Genomic DNA, 16,963 nt, shown 5'->3' with positions numbered 1-16,963 from the left:
GTGCAGGTGTGTGTGTGTACATGTGTGTGTATACATCTTACGTACCTGTGTGTACATATGTTTGTGCAGGTGTCTGTGTGTCTCTGTGTGTGTGTACATGTGTGTACGTATGTTTGTGCAGGTGTGTGTGTGTACATGTGTGTGTATACATCTTACGTACCTGTGTGTACATATGTTTGTGCAGGTGTCTGTGTGTATGTGTATGTGTGTGTATTTATGTGTGTGCAAGTGTTTGTACATGTGCAAGTGTGTATGTGTGTGCGTGTGTGAATGTGTATATGTGTATGTGTGTGTATGTGTGTACATAAATCTGGTGTAACATCATGCAGACATCGCACCGATTGCACGTATGTTAAGTACCTTGGTACATGTCACCAGATATTATTGCTAATATACATATATGTTAGGATGCCTTTTGGGTGTTAGCTTGAGATGCCCATAGGGTGTTATCTGAGGTTGCTTATATGGTGTTATCTTCGGAGGCTTCGATGGTGTTATCCTCGGGTGCCTATAGGGTGTTACCTGGTTCAATTACAATCATTCCTTTTCATCTTGTTGGATTCAAAAACCGTTTCAGGACGTGACAGGTATAAAGTCATCAGAGACCCTCGGTGATGATTCGGGGTACTTGGAATAAGGACACAGACCGAGTGTATCCATTCATCGCTTATAATACCATTTCATCCTCACGATCTGTGTCCATCCAATGTGTGTATATGTGTGTACGCACACACACACACACCACTGAGTGCTTCAGGGTAAATATTATCCTCGTACTTCGTTCTTCTCTCGTTTCATCTTCTTGAGTTTCATGCGTCGGTTCTGGAACCATATTTTCACCTGTCTTTCGGTAAGGTCCAGTACTCGGGCGAACTCGTACCGCCGGTCCCGCGTCAGGTACTTGCTAAACAAGAACTCCTTCTCGAGTTCGAGTGTTTGCTGCTTCGAGTAGGGAGATCGTTTCTTGCGACCCGCACGAGCATGGAGCCAGTTCACCGAGGGGTCTCCTGCACAGAGGGTCGACGCACACCCAGTAGTTCATTTTATTTATAGGCCTAAACAAGGTAAAACTCGTTGATACACAAGTCCGTCATTTTATATCACACACACATATATATTCTCTCACACACACACACACACACACACACATATATAAAAAAAAACACACACACACACACACACATATATATATATATATATAAAAACACACACACACACACACACACACACACACACACACACACACACACACACACACACACACACACACACACACACACACACACACACACACACACACGTTGCGCTCCACGAGGTCGACCGAATAAACTTGTCAATCTCACCTGTGTTACATGGTATTCTTTATACCAGGTAAGTGCATGCACGTATTCCGGTACTTGTTACCTTTAAACAACAACGGATAACCAAAGACTCCAAAGCGCCTGAGCCGTTCATTGTCCAACAGAACAAAGGATCGAAAGACCTCGTGGTGGAACTCACTCACTTGGGTCGATGCGCATTTTGCCGTCGCTATCGGCGCCGATACCTCCACGCTCCCCGTCCACACATACCCGGACCCGAGCACCGGCACACGGGTCTCCTCCGTAGGTCTTTAAAAGAACGTTGTCCCCGTCCATCCTGGGCAGACCGCCCATGATCACGGGGCCCACGTCGGGGTGTCGACCCTGCGAGGTCGTGCCGACCGGTCCGGCGGACAGCGGATCGAGCCACGAACGAGAGAACGGACCGTCCACGGACGACGCGTACACCCCGAACTGGGCCGGTACGTGCGTCCATCCCTGGTACACGGCAGCCCGCGGCTGGAAAGCGCAAGGGGAGTAATCCCCGCCAAGGGCGACGTTTCCCCGGGCTGCGCCGAAGGTCGACGGGACGTAATCGAGCGCCAGGGCCGCGGAGGGGTCCGAAAGGTCGCCCCTCACCAACGAATCCACGAAGTAATGGCTTCCCTTGGACTCGGACATGTCGAGAGCGGGACCGGCTCCGGGGAAGCATGGAGCGCCGGGACGATCCCGTCCTGAGCCCCATTCCCTCCCCGCCCGCACCACCGATCGTTTTGAACATTTATCGCCACGCCATTGGCTAACACGGAGCACGTGACCAGCGCGGGTCGTTCCGAGCGGAGCGCGATGTTCCGTTCGGCGTTACTCGTCCACCGAGAGCACGTCGAGGGTCTTCGTCGTTAAACGAGGACGTGCGTTTGTGAGACTCCACGGCCGACGTGTCCGGGCTCCGCCGATCGTCACGTGACCGCCCGGGAGGTCACGATGACGTTCGAGCCGCCGACGTGACGCCATTTTAACGAATTCGTTACGATTGGCGCCTTTTCCGACGACACGAAGCTCCGTCACGACGACGTTCGTTTAAAAACGTTCGAGGTTTAAAATGTGGTTGTGATTTTGTGATCGTCACGTGACTCTTCATACAATGTTCGTTTGAATAAACGTTTACACGATAATAATGTAACGAATGCGGTAAAAACCGCCGACGCCGCAACACGAACTGAGAGGAACGAGCTTACAGGTTCGGGGACAGGTGTGTGGTACGTGGTGTATGTACACTGTATCATGATGCGGGTTTATGGTACGTGGTGTATGTACACTGTATCATGGTGCAGGTTTATGGTACGTGGTGTATGTACACTGTATCATGATGCGGGTGTGTGGTACGTGGTGTATGTACACTGTATCATGATGCGGGTTTATGGTACGTGGTGTATGTACACTGTATCATGATGCGGGTTTATGGTACGTGGTGTATGTGCACTGCATCATGATGCAGGTTTATGGTACGTGGTGTATGTACACTGTATCATGATGCGGGTTTATGGTACGTGGTGTATGTGCACTGCATCATGATGCAGATTTATGGTACGTGGTGTATGTACACTGTATCATGATGCAGGTTTATGGTACGTGGTGTATGTACACTGTATCATGATGCGGGTTTATGGTACGTGGTGTATGTACACTGTATCATGATGCGGGTTTATGGTACGTGGTGTACACTGTATCATGATGCGGGTTTATGGTACATGGTGTATGTACACTGTATCATGATGCGGGTTTATGGTATGTGGTGTATGTACACTGTATCATGATGCAGGTTTATGGTATGTGGTGTATGCACACTGTATCATGATGCGGGTTTATGGTACGTGGTGTATGTACACTGTATCCTGATGCGGGTTTATGGTACGTGGTGTATGTATACTGTATCATGATGCAGGTGTATGGTACGTGGTGTATGTACACTGTATCATGATACGGGTGTATGGTACGTGGTGTATGTACACTGTATCATGATGCGGGTTTATGGTATGTGGTGTATGTACACTGTATCATGATGCGGGTTTATGGTATGTGGTGTATGTTGTGAGAAACCACCGGTGAAACCACCTGTTCTCACCCAGATTTGGTGCCCCGCCCACCGCGTGACGTGGCCTCCTTGGAGCCCCACGCGATCGGGAGGCGATTCGGCACGTGATTGGTGGAGAGTCCAGAGAGCGCGGTCGCCATCTTGTGAACGGACGCGGCTCGAAGGCTCCGAGTGGGAAATCTCAAAAAGGGCTTTCCTTGAATCCTCACGACAGCCGAGTTGGGCTGGTCGATTACCTTTCGGTATTTTACGAGCGAGTAACTCCGGAAGAGAACGAGTGATTCCCGGATCTCGTAGATTGGAACCGCGAGTGATTGCCTGCTTCGTGTTGGAGCTGCTGGCCGACCGTTCCTGCCAGCCTTGTGCGGTGAATTCCATCCTGTTACCCTCCGAGTCCCGGAGATCGTCGATTGGAGCCGCGAGTGATCTTACCTGCGTCCTGTTTGGAGCGTCTGTTGCCGACAGTTCCTGCAGGCTTTGTGCAGTTTATCCCATTTTGTTACCTTTCATGGTTTTGTGATCGAGCCAATAAAGCATCGTGCCTTACCCCTAGAAGGCCGATTAAAACACAACGGTGTTTATTGAGTTCTCTCTGTCCACTCCGTGGACTACTTGAAGCCCGGACATTAACGTCCGTATTCCGTGCTGGGAACCATTTCACAGCCGGGATCGCGACAAATGGGTTGCTCGTCCTAGGATCTTTCAAGTGAGAGACATTCGAATTGAGACGGGAATTCGGCATCTGCATCTTCTCTGCATCTTCTCACCAGCGGACGCCGTCTTGGAGGAACTTTCTCGCCGTAGGACGCTGTCTTGGGTGGTGCTTCACTGCAGAATAAGTGAGCCTCGGATCCCTCCAAACAACCGACAAAAAAAAAAAAAAAAACGTGAGTATTTGTACGTGGTATTTTTCTCATTGGCAATTTGATGTGCGGGTGATATTGTGTAGTTAGTGTCGTATTTCCCCAACAGAGCGTTGTGTTTGAGCGTTGTGTTTTGTGCCTTGTCGTATGATAACTCGTAGCCAAGCTATGTCGACCAGAGAAGTGAGAGTTCAACCTGATCATGTTGACAGTCACGTGGGTGGCGATGTGAGCGACGCAAGCAGCCTTGACCCGGTCACTCAACCCGAGATGTTAGGAAGCGATTCCATCATGACTAAATGCATGCGTTCGCCCTTCTGGACCGGGCTGACTCCGGTTCAACAACTTGACATGTATAACAGGGAGAATGACAGGGCAGAGGCAGAGCGTGCTGCGGCAGCAGAGGGAGAGCGGGCAGCAGCAGAGGGAGAGCGTGCAGCAGCAGAGAGAGCGCATGCGGCAGCAGAGACAGCAGCAGAGAGAGAGCGTGAGAGAGAGAGAGAGAGCGTGCTGCGGCAGCAGAGAGAGAGCATGCGGCAGCAGAGAGAGAGCGTGAGAGAGAGAGAGAGAGCGTGCGGCAGCAGCAGAGGCAGCAGCAGAAGCTGAACACGTCAGAGAGCATGAGTTGCGAATGTTGACTGAACGACCGCGGGCAGAGGGGTCTGCTGCAAGAGTCCCGGAAACTGTTCATGTTCGTTTGCCGGACTGGACGGGAGACACGAAGCCAGAAGCGTATCTGGAGATGGCGGAGAAGTTGTTGGCTGCCGGTGGCATTGATGAGAGCTTGTGGGTCGGCCATCTTGTGAGCCATCTATCTGAGAGGGCGAGGGAGGTATATGCGAGGATGGCAACCGAGGACGCAAACAAATACAGGGCATTGAAGGCCGAGATTTTGAACGCCTATGCGGTGTCCGCATGTATTTATAGGAGAAATTTTTTCAGCTGGACTCGTGAGTCCAGTCAAACCTATGAGGAACATTCGCGGGCCTTGTTGGAACAGCTGCAGAGATGGTTCAAGGGGAGCAAGGTTGAGTTACCTCAAGCGGTTGCGGAACTCCTGGTGCGTTACCGTATCGATCAACAGCTTCCGCCTGACTTAGCATTGTTTCTTGTCGACAAAGACACTGTTTCCTTGGCAGACTGCGTCAACCTTATTGATAAACATGTTTTGGCGTGCAAAATGCTGCAAGTCACGCAGTCGCGTCGTAAGACGGAGGAGTCTGCGATCAAGACCGCCCCCCGTCTGCCCGGCGGCTGGATCGAGGGGAGGGGTTCTCCGATGCCCTCCACTGGTGGCGGTCGCGAGCCGCAGACCAGGGCAGGGCCCTGGTGCGATTTCTGCAAACGCGTGGGGCACGGTGAAAACCGCTGCTTCTCTAATCCCGCTAGTCCGGCCTACCGAGGCAACCCTCCTGTTAAGTCGGAGGGAGATCAGTGGAGCTCATCCGCCGGGCCCTCGCACACGACGGTGGCATCGGTGACCGAGGTCACTGCCACCGAGGCTAATTCCATTCATCCACTGTACCAGGATTATTCAGGGACAGCCTTAGTGGGTGGCCCTGATTCGATGCTGAAGTTTGAGGCCCAATACCTTCGGGATACTGGGGCGACACGGTGTGTTCTCCGGGCGGGGGTAGTTCCGGCCTCTCAGATGCGTTATACCGGCGAGTATACCCTCCTTCGGGGCATTGACCGGGTTCTTGGCCGGTATCCCCTTGCCCTCCTCGAGGTCCGGAGTGACATTTTTAAGGGTCCAGTGACCTGTGTGGTGGTACCCTACTACCCGATACCCGGGGTCTCCTTGCTGATTGGCAATGATGCCATGGCCAGGGAGGAGTCATTGACTCTGACCTGTGGGGGGGTCACTAGATCCCAGAGTAAACAGGCGGAGAGAGTGGCGGAGTCAGACATATCTTCACTCTGGCCCGAGGAGCCTAGCGCCTCGACTCCAGTTCCCGACGGTGACGTTGCGTCAGCTGAAGTCCACCCGAGCCTCCCGTCAAGCCACCCTCAGGTGTCGTGCTCCTCAGGGACCGCTCCCGCCATGTCGCGATTCAGCAGGAACGCTAATGCTAAGGTATATGTGGGAAACCTGGGCAATGAAGCAGCGAAAGCCGAGCTAGGGAGGGTCTTCGAACATTACGGACCACTCCGCAACGTATGGGTTGCTCGAAACCCACCTGGATTTGCAGTTGTTGAGTTTGAAGAGCCACGAGATGCTGAAGATTCGGTCAGAGCCCTTGATGGAAGGTTAATTTGCGGATCGCGTGTGTGCGTCGAGATGTCGAATGGCATGTCGCGGCGGCCTCGTTTCAGACGCCCTTTGGTCCGCAGGCCTTTCGACCCGAACGATCGATGTTACCAGTGCGGTGAAAGGGGTCATTACGCATATGACTGTTGTTCTCGACACCGGAGGAGTACCTGCCGCTCTAGGTCTCGGCCCGTTTCCTTCCTGTCAACGCTTCCCCCAACTTGAGTTTGGCCCCCTTGCCTCTCTATTGTGCTTTGTGTGAAGTGTAACTCTTGTAGGGTAGATATTAATGTGGTGTATGGTGTTAAAATTTGTGTGTGAAAAAAAAAAAAAAAACCAAACTGGTTCATTGTTAACCTGTTAATGCCTGTTAATTGCCTGTGCGTTAATAATTGCGTTATTGTTGCGCTATTGCGTTGCGTTGTATTGTTGCGTTGTTGCGTTATTGTTGTTAATAAGTGTTAATAATTGTTAATTGCGTTAATTGCCTGTTAGCGATTACCGCCATCATCTTGCCATGTGATTTGCACCTACTACAAATACTGGTTTTAAAAACGCCGTCTATTCGACGGGGTTTTTACTTAGGGGGGGAGGACTGTGAGAAACCACCGGTGAAACCACCTGTTCTCACCCAGATTTGGTGCCCCGCCCACCGCGTGACGTGGCCTCCTTGGAGCCCCACGCGATCGGGAGGCGATTCGGCACGTGATTGGTGGAGAGTCCAGAGAGCGCGGTCGCCATCTTGTGAACGGACGCGGCTCGAAGGCTCCGAGTGGGAAATCTCAAAAAGGGCTTTCCTTGAATCCTCACGACAGCCGAGTTGGGCTGGTCGATTACATTTCGGTATTTTACGAGCGAGTAACTCCGGAAGAGAACGAGTGATTCCCGGATCTCGTAGATTGGAACCGCGAGTGATTGCCTGCTTCGTGTTGGAGCTGCTGGCCGACCGTTCCTGCCGGCCTTGTGCGGTGAATTCCATCCTGTTACCCTCCGAGTCCCGGAGATCGTCGATTGGAGCCGCGAGTGATCTTACCTGCGTCCTGTTTGGAGCGTCTGTTGCCGACAGTTCCTGCAGGCTTTGTGCAGTTTATCCCATTTTGTTACCTTTCATGGTTTTGTGATCGAGCCAATAAAGCATCGTGCCTTACCCCTAGAAGGCCGATTAAAACACAACGGTGTTTATTGAGTTCTCTCTGTCCACTCCGTGGACTACTTGAAGCCCGGACATTAACGTCCGTATTCCGTGCTGGGAACCATTTCACAGCCGGGATCGCGACAATGTACACTGTATCATGATGCAGGTTTATGGTACGTGGTGTATGTACACTGTATCATGATGCGGGTTTATGGTACGTGGTGTATGTACACTGTATCATGATGCGGGTGTATGGTACGTGGTGTATGTACAATGTATTATGATGCAGGTTTATGGTACGTGGTGTATGTACACTGTATCATGATGCGGGTTTATGGTACGTGGTGTACACTGTATCATGATGCGGGTTTATGGTACGTGGTGTATGTACACTTTATCATGATGCAGGTTTATGGTACGTGGTGTATGTACACTGCATCATGATGCAGGTTTATGGTACGTGGTGTATGTACACTGTATCATTATGCAGGTTTATGGTACGTGGTGTATGTACACTGTATCATGATGCAGGTGTATGGTACGTGGTGTATGTTCACTGTATCATGATGTGGGTTTATGGTACGTGGTGTATGTACACTGTATCATGATGCGGGTTTATGGTACGTGGTGTATGTACACTGTATCATGATGCGGGTGTATGGTACGTGGTGTATGTACACTGTATCATGATGCGGGTTTATGGTACGTGGTGTATGTACACTGTATCATGATGCGGGTTTATGGTACGTGGTGTACACTGTATCATTATGCAGGTTTATGGTACATGGTGTATGGACACTGTATCATGATGCGGGTTTATGGTACGTGGTGTATGTGCACTGTATCATGATGCAGGTTTATGGTATGTGGTGTATGTACACTATCATGATGCAGGTTTATGGTACGTGGTGTATGTACACTGTATCATGATGCGGGTTTATGGTATGTGGTGTATGTACACTGTATCATGATGCAGGTTTATGGTATGTGGTGTATGTACACTGTATCATGATGCGGGTTTATGGTACGTGGTGTGTTGTGAAAATCAACCAGATCCACAACTTTGTCCCATAGCTAGGTTTAATCTCAATTAGATCCTTGACATCATCCTGTAAAAATACAATCATGCAATAGATATCAGGATCATGGTATGATACTGAGCAGACCGATTAATAATAGACAAAGCAAGCTCGTCTAGCATATATGTGCGAGTCTAGCATATACGTACCATTCAAGACTACATGTAAAGTAAATGTCACAGGAGTGGCTCCGCGTCGCGGACGTCCCAGGTTTTATAGACGCCCTTCAGTGGCTGAAGCGAGTAACTCTCCTGGGTTCAACTTTGGTATAATTTCACTACATTCTCCCCGCCGTTAGAACTATACTGCCGCTAGGCAGATCGCAAGCGTGCGTCAGCATTAATTGATTAGTGTACGTCATTCCATGTCAGTCGGTCCACCCGTAGCGGTCAGGGTGGCGAACTACCCTGCCAGCCCGCGTCCGGAAACTACCGGGTGCGGCGTCCCCAAGCCCGGAGTCCCCGTCGGAGTAGCCGCTGGAGGCAGGTGTCGGAGGGGGGACCTCAGAGCCTTCAGGCAGGGGTGTAGGTGACGGCAAAGGTTCCATAGAGGAAGCTTCGGTAGAGTCCATAGACTCGTAGATCGGTTCGTCGATATCCCTATAAGGGTCGATGACCCCACAAGGGGCGAGATGGCGTACGGTGACAGTGGACTCGCGTCCATCTGCCGTCAGCACACGAGCATGCTCGGGATTAGCCTGGAGTACCTGCACCTTATCCACAAAGGGGTCGTACTTGCTCGTGCGCACCGCTCGTTTGAGATAAGCCGGCCCCGGCTCAGCGAGCCAGCTGGGTAAAGATCGGATACTACACGAGCTTCTAGGGTGGTGGAACAGTCGTTCGTGAGGAGTCTGGTTGGTGGCCGTACATAGGAGAGCCCGGATCGAGTTCAGAGCCGCAGGTAGCGACCAAGCCCATTTATCGAGACCCCGGCCGAGGGTCCGGAGGCTTAGCGTGACGGCCCTCCATATAATCCCATTGAAGCGTTCGATCTGCCCATTCGCCTGGGGTCTGTACGGTGTGGTGTAACTCGAAGCAACATTATTTTGGAGCAAATAACCTCTCACCTCCTGCGACAGGAACACCGCACCCCGATCGGTATGCACGTAGGCCGGATACCCAAACATAGAAAACAAATTCTGCAGGCACCGTATGACCGTGGCAGCCATCATATCCCCGCACGTGTAAGCAAAGGGGAATCGCGAGTACTCATCAACGATATTGAGCAGATAACGAGAGTTGCTCGACACCGGCAGCGGCCCTTTGAAATCCATTGCCAATCTCTCGCATGGTCTAGTAGCCCTAATAGGCCATGGGCCACATATGGTCCACGAGCATCCCCCCCACCTCTCAACCAAACCAACTTTTTTTGAAGCCCAGAGGCATACTAAACACGATTCCAAATGTTACCAAGAAAAATTTAGGGATGCAATGCCCATTTCGGCTCAACAAAGTAGGGTACCCTCATAATTATGCCGACGCTCTCCGACGTCGACCGAACTTTGACTACTGATTATAATCTTCCACCAGAGGCCTCAAATAGCTCCTATTTCAATATATGATATACCAAATGAAAGATTATGAGCTGTTCTTTTTGAATATGTGGTAAATGAAACTATTGGGACAACTAGTTAAATAAACAGCTCTGCGGAACACAATAATTCAACCCGCGACTGCTTCTTCAATGAAATATTGGTATTTATTTCACAATCAGATTTTTAAACATTTATTTACATGGAAACTTTTCAATGTTGTATTAATCTGTTCATCGTGTATTACATTTGCTTTCAGGCGATACCTTCATATTTTTTCTAACAAGAGCCAATCTGAAATAACAGCCATTTGAATGTTTTAGATTCAACGTTGTGGAACGTTAACATGCACTATATTGAATCCAGTTATGCAGGCAATACCCATCGGCATGATCCCGTAATGTTTTTATATGCATTGTAATTAATTGATTCACTTTTTAGATCACAAGAAAAATTGTCACCAGCTAGCAAAATCCAAATTTGCCACCAAAAGTGACATGACAGTGCCCTCTCCTACAACTATGGGGATTGTCACTAAAAGAAATGAATATGTAACCCATGCCTATTTTAGTTGCATTTCAGATTAATTTTCCACAAATGAATGTTTTAAATACATAGTTAAGATCTCTCCTCAATATGGAAGAAAACAGGTAACAACCATTTGAATTAATTAAGTTTAACTGCTGTCAATTTACATATTTAAGTTTTCTATTTGCAGATTATACTAATTATAAATAATGGATATCTTGATATATGGATAAATAACCCCTGTTATTAACTTAAGCAAAATAGTAACTGCTTTTTTAATTCTTATTTTATGTGTACTTTCAGATGCGAGTAGGACTTAGACTGCGATGCTGACATCTATACTTGGAGAACCGTGCATCTAACCATGGCTTCGACATCCCACAAGAAGCGAAAGCATTGTACATCTGACACGGAACCCATTTGCATCATACACGTACCAGGGCTGAAGTATGGACCAATACAGCTGATGACGAATGTAAAGGATCCGGAACTGAAGATGGAAAAGTTGAAGGAGATCAAGCGTAGAAGAATGGCTGAACCTCAAGATTCACCCTATCGACTTGAAGAATCATGCAGAAAACTACCTGACATTATTGAAGAAGTGCATGGTTTTCACCGGGAATGCTATCAACGTTTTACGATGAATCTGAACCGCTTAAAAGAAGCAGAAACATCATCTTTGCCAGAATCCCGATCAACCCGCCGATCATCTAGTGATCACATTATCTTCCATGCTGATTGTATCTTCTGCAGATCAGAAGCAAGAAAGAAAGTAAAAATCCAAGGCAGCTGGACAACCGAAGGCCTCATAGACTTTGAACGGGAAGGCTGGAAACATGTCATTGATGTAGCAGAGGTGCGAAATGATGAAACTCTCCTTTTACGCATCAGGGGGCATGACCTCTTTGCATGTGAAGCAAAGTTTCACAGGTCATGTCGAAACAGATACACACAGAACCCTGAAAAATGGCGAAGTGATCGACTTGATGAACAAGAGAGACAGCGTGAAGTAGAAAAAGCTCACCAGATGGCAATGGCAGAAGTGACAAAAGTGGTTGGCAAAGAAATTATTGCTGAGAAGAAAATTATGAAGCTATCTGTCTTGCTGAAGGTCTACACCAATAGGCTTCAGGACAGTCCACACCCGAATCCCAACTTCAGGAGCACCAACCTCAAGAAGAAGCTCGAGAAATATGATGCTTACCAAAGGAGCCTGGGATTTTGTCAAATGGGAGATTTCCAATCATACTTGGTATACAATACTCAAATTAATGTCGATTCAGCTGTTCGAAAAGCCTATCAATTAGCTTCAGAAGACACAGTTGCACTTGTCGGCACACAAATGCACCAGTCAATACAAGAGGCATACAATAACTCTACAGAGGTCAAATGGCCACCAACAGCTCAAGACCTTACCAACAACCAGATAGTAATTCCAGCAGAAATTGAACGTTTCTTACTCTATGCGATAACTGGCAAAGCAGTTCATACATCAGCAAGAGTTCATAGACTTGTTCAGTCAATAGGTCAAGACCTCTGTCGAGCGGCAACAAATGGATCATGGAAGCACCCAAAGCACATACTTCTGTGTATGACTCTTCGGCACCTGTTTCGGAGTGAGAAGCTAGTAACACTCTTAAATCGTCTTGGTCATTGTGAGAGTTACAGCTTTTCTTTGGAGCTCGAGACAGCATTGGCTGAGGCTGTGACTGAAACATCCTCAATGCTGTCAAGTCAGATCGTAAGGTCACCCACAGCACCCAGTGTATTTCACTCAGAATTCGACAACTTTGACCAATTGCTTAATGATATGACTGGCAAGTCCTCTGTCCACACTGCTCATGGGATCATGCTCCAAGATATCGAAGGATCTGAGACAGGTGGTTCAAAACCAGAAATCCCAGCACTACCAAAGAACAAGCAACGATCAATGACGCTGAAGAAACAGGATTCTCTTGCAGACTGTTACGTGGCACGTCGCAATAGTCCATTGCTTGTCATCAACCACCTTACATATCCTGGTGCTGTTCAAGCACGTGAAGAATCAATGAATTTACAGACCCTCTGGGTGTTACTGAGAAATCGATGCAAAGATGAGCAACAGGTTGCAAGCTGGAATGGTTTCCTGTCGCAGACAGGAACAGTTCCTCGAAGTCTAACAACTATCGACTATTACCCAGTCATAGCTGAACCGATAACAGAGTACAAGACTGTACAGGAATGCCTTCGGTATTCTGAGCAGGCAACCAGTGAAGTCGATCAACACTATGTGATTACCACATTCGACTTGGGGGTATGCATGAAGGCATTCCCCCTGATATGGAACAACCCAATACGATACGAGAGACACATCGTGTTGATTGGAACCTTTCATCTCGCCTGCGCATATCTGAAAGTGATCGGCAAGAAGATGTTTGGCTCTGGTCTGTCTGATATCCTGCTAGAAGCTGGGTTGATTGGTTCTGGTTCACTGACAGGTGTGATGACTGGAAAACATTATGAAAGAGCAATGCATTGCCACAAGGTCATCTTAGAGTCACTGCAACGACTACTCATGGAACAGTTCAGCAAACAGGACAATGCTGACCTTCTGATGACCAGTCTCCCTGATGACTCAAGGGATAGACTAACACATTTGATTGATTCGCCAAATGCGGAAAACCTGAACGCAGTTCTATCTGACGAGAGCATCACTGAGCACATCAAGCGATATGCCAAATTTTGCAGTGAATTTCAACGGATGGACACAAACAGACGAGCATCTCGAACCTCTGTGGTATGACGGAACTATGTTGCCTGCACAACTCTCGGATCTAGCCCGTACCGTTGCTCCTGGTACAGTCAACGACAACGATAACGACGACGACGATGATGATGATGATGATGCACTCATGGCTGAGAACAGTACCCTGGATGGAGATGAAACAGACAGTGACATAGAATGAACACTAAATCATGTTTATCCATGTTTCAAATTTGTCTATAATGTAATTGATTAACCAGATGTGTTCCTGTGTTTTATGTTATATTTGATATGTATAATTCAAAATGAAATGTCTGTGTGTCTGTGACCGCCGATGGCTGTGGGCACCACACCCGGGCAAACGGCTTATTGGTGGGTGTGTGTGTGTGTATGTGTGTGTGTGTGTAGGTGTGTGTGTTTAGGGGTGTGTGTGTGTGTGGTTTTTTTAGTATTGTGTGTGTAACAAACATGTTTAGCAGAATATGTGTACATTCTCTTTGTCAAAGCTTTGAGGGTTAAGCGATTTTTGGCACTATGTGATGGCCATATTGGATAGAGTCACAACTATTGATTAAAATAAATAAACATGTTTGCTTAGTATCTTGTATTCTCAACAAAAGAAATTTAAAATCAGTTTAGTATATATGCATATAAAAACGTTATGTAATATAGGTATTGCTGTGCAACTGGATTGTTAATATAGTACATGTTAACGTTCCAAAACGTTGAATCTAAAACATTCAAATGGCTGTTATTTCAGATTGGCTCTTGTTAGAAAAAATATGAAGGTATCGCCTGAAAGCAAATGTAATACACGATGAAGAGATTAATACAACATTGAAAAGTTTCCATGTAAATAAATGTTAAAAAATCTGATTGTGAAATAAATACCAATATTTCATTGAAGAAGCAGTCGCGGGTTGAATTATTGTGTTCCGCAGAGCTGTTTATTTAACTAGTTGTCCCAATAGTTTCATTTACCACATATTCAAAAAGAACAGCTCATAATCTTTCATTTGGTATATCATATATTGAAATAGGAGCTATTTGAGGCCTCTGGTGGAAGATTATAATCAGTAGTCAAAGTTCGGTCGACGTCGGAGAGCGTCGGCATAATTATGAGGGTACCCTACTTTGTTGAGCCGAAATGGGCATTGCATCCCTAAATTTTTCTTGGTAACATTTGGAATCGTGTTTAGTATGCCTCTGGGCTTCAAAAAAAGTTGGTTTGGTTTAGAGGTGGGGGGGATGCTCGTGGACCATATGTGGCCCATGGCCTATAACCAGTGACCCCATGGGAGGGTTGTAAAAACGCGGTTTGAGTTCCGCACATATAGCGCAGTCACGGCAGATCCGGCGGATGTCCTCAATCGAGTACGGCAGATTACCACTACGCACAAAATGAGCGAAACGCGTCACCCCTGGATGACACATAGTGTCGTGCAGAGTGCGCAGCCCCTCCAAAGTTACGATCCCCGCGCACGTAGCCGGCCTCGATAAGGCGTCTGCGACCAGGTTATCCTTCCCCGGGCGGTATTTGATGGTGTAGCAGAAGTCGGCGAGTTCGATACGCCAGCGAGTGATTTTCTCATTCTTAATACGTTGAGCATGTAAGGTGTCGTACATGAACGCAACGCTTTGTTGGTCCGTGATGATTTGGAAGCATCGCCCGAGTAAGTACGGTCGCCACCGCCGAATCGACTCGACGATCGCGTACGCTTCCTTTTCGACAGACGAATGCCTCCGCACAGCGGAGGTGAGAGTCCGCGAAAAGAAAGCCACAGGGCGCCCCCCCCCCCCCCCCCTTGGGAGAGAGTCGCCGCTATCGCATGATCCGAGGCATCACTTTCTATGACGAAAGATTCGCTCTCGTCGATTGTCGCCACAGCGACGCCAGCGATGTCGGCCTTAAGGCCCCCGAAGGCCGCCAAGGCGGCCGGGCTCATGGGGAACGTGTCGCAGGCCACGATGGGGCGGAGCTTCGCGGAGAAATTTTGCACCCACTTCGAATAGTGGGCGAACAGCCCGAGAGCACGCTTCAGCGAAGCTCGATCGCCGGGCGGGGCCATTTCGAGCAAAGGTCGCAGACGCTCCTTATCCGGAGAGACAGAGCCATGGGTCACGGTGTACCCCAGAAGATCTATCGTGCGTTGAGAGTAACGACACTTAGCCTCATTCATGGTTAGGCGATACCTATGCGCGACCTCGAGGAAGCGCTTCAGATTAGCATCGTGATGCTCCTGGTCATACCCACAAACCGTAAGATTGTCCAGATAGACAAAGACATCTGTCAAGTTCTCCTTAGTAACGAGGTCGTCCATAGCCCTCTGAAAACAGGAGACCCCGTTCGTTACCCCAAAAGGTAATCGGGTGAACTGGTATAACCTTTGACCCGATTCAAAGGCGGTGTAGATGCGATCAGCCCCAGAGATGGGGATCTGATGATACGCACTACGCAGATCGAGAGTGCTGTAGACGGAGTACTGGGCCACCAGTCGTACTAGCGCGTCCATCCCCGGTAAGGGGTAGGCGTCCAGCTGTGTAAAGCGATTAACCATCTGTGAGTAGTCGATTACCATGCGCCGGCGATGGGCCTCATTTCGCACCACTAAGACCTGGGCCCACCACGGCGACCGGCTAGGTTCGATAACACCGTCCTTTAAGAGTTGGGCCCTTTCTTCCGCAATGAATTGCGCGTCCGCTCGTGAGTAGCGCCGCGATTTTACCGCTACAGGAGCGCAGTCAGTGGTCAGGTTGGGGAACAGCGAAAGAAGCTCAATTTCCATTTTCGCGAGTGCACACACAGCAAGCGTATCAGTCCCACCGAATTCAATTTCCAAACGTCCATGTCGCTTAAGGAAATCGTGTCCTAACAGGATGTCAGCACATAAGGCAGGCAAGACCATGAGATGTACATCGGAAAACATGCGTCCCTTTATCACAAGTTTTAATCGACATTCCCCCTTCGTGCTGAGCCGAAGTCCCTGGGAGGCCATGAAGATCCGTCGTGTAGTCCCGATGACCGGCCAACCATGTTGACGCACCAGCCGCTGATCGATGAAACTATCCGTAGATCCTGTGTCGACTAGGGCCCGTGCAAAAATGCCTTCGACCAAGAGCGGGATAATGGCCTGATCAAGGCCAGAAGATCCGGCAGGTATTGCACCGTCCGAGCGAGAAGATCGCGCCTCACGCATGGATCCCACACCGGCTGCAGTTTTCCGGTCGTCGGAGGAGCCTCCAGAGGGCCCCCGTGCCAAACGCATAGTTGGACGTGCCGATCCAAGAGCGTGTAGTTCGTACGAGCTGCCGTCAGAGGGCGCTCGTGTCACGTGCGAAAGATCGCAGTCAATTGTATTTTCACTGCCGTCAAATGGCGCATGCACAATAGGAGGAGCTTTCAAAGCCGGAACTTTTTGTTTGTTTGAGGAAGGCGT

At 48.8% G+C, this 16,963-nt stretch overlaps 1 protein-coding gene across 1 annotated transcript; it reads right to left on the bottom strand.

Annotated features, from left to right (window-relative positions):
* Positions 1–619: 619 nt before the first annotated feature.
* Positions 620–1,982, bottom strand: LOC137417713 (homeobox protein Hox-A9-like). The gene is made up of 2 exons (XM_068103612.2): positions 1,505–1,982; positions 620–1,007 (listed from the first exon to the last, which is right to left on the bottom strand). The coding sequence occupies exons 1-2, from the start codon at positions 1,980–1,982 to the stop codon at positions 766–768; spliced, it is 720 nt and encodes a 239-aa protein (XP_067959713.1). The 3' UTR covers positions 620–765.
* Positions 1,983–16,963: the final 14,981 nt, after the last annotated feature.

This window comes from Myxine glutinosa, chromosome 7 (genome assembly GCF_964187855.1).
Source record: "Myxine glutinosa chromosome 7, kmMyxGlut1.1, whole genome shotgun sequence".
Classification (NCBI taxonomy): domain Eukaryota; kingdom Metazoa; phylum Chordata; class Myxini; order Myxiniformes; family Myxinidae; genus Myxine; species Myxine glutinosa.
This window is presented reverse-complemented; position numbering and strand designations above follow the sequence as displayed.

What these genes read in the sequence shown, in the direction of transcription:
- LOC137417713 (XM_068103612.2), bottom strand. Translation starts at nt 1,982, where the DNA reads ATGTCCGAGTCCAAGGGAAGCCATTACTTCGTGGATTCGTTGGTGAGG. An exon ending in CAAAATGCGCATCGACCCAA is followed by an intron (nt 1,008 to 1,504) that starts GTGAGTGAGTTC and finishes CCCTCTGTGCAG; the next exon opens with GAGACCCCTCGGTGAACTGG.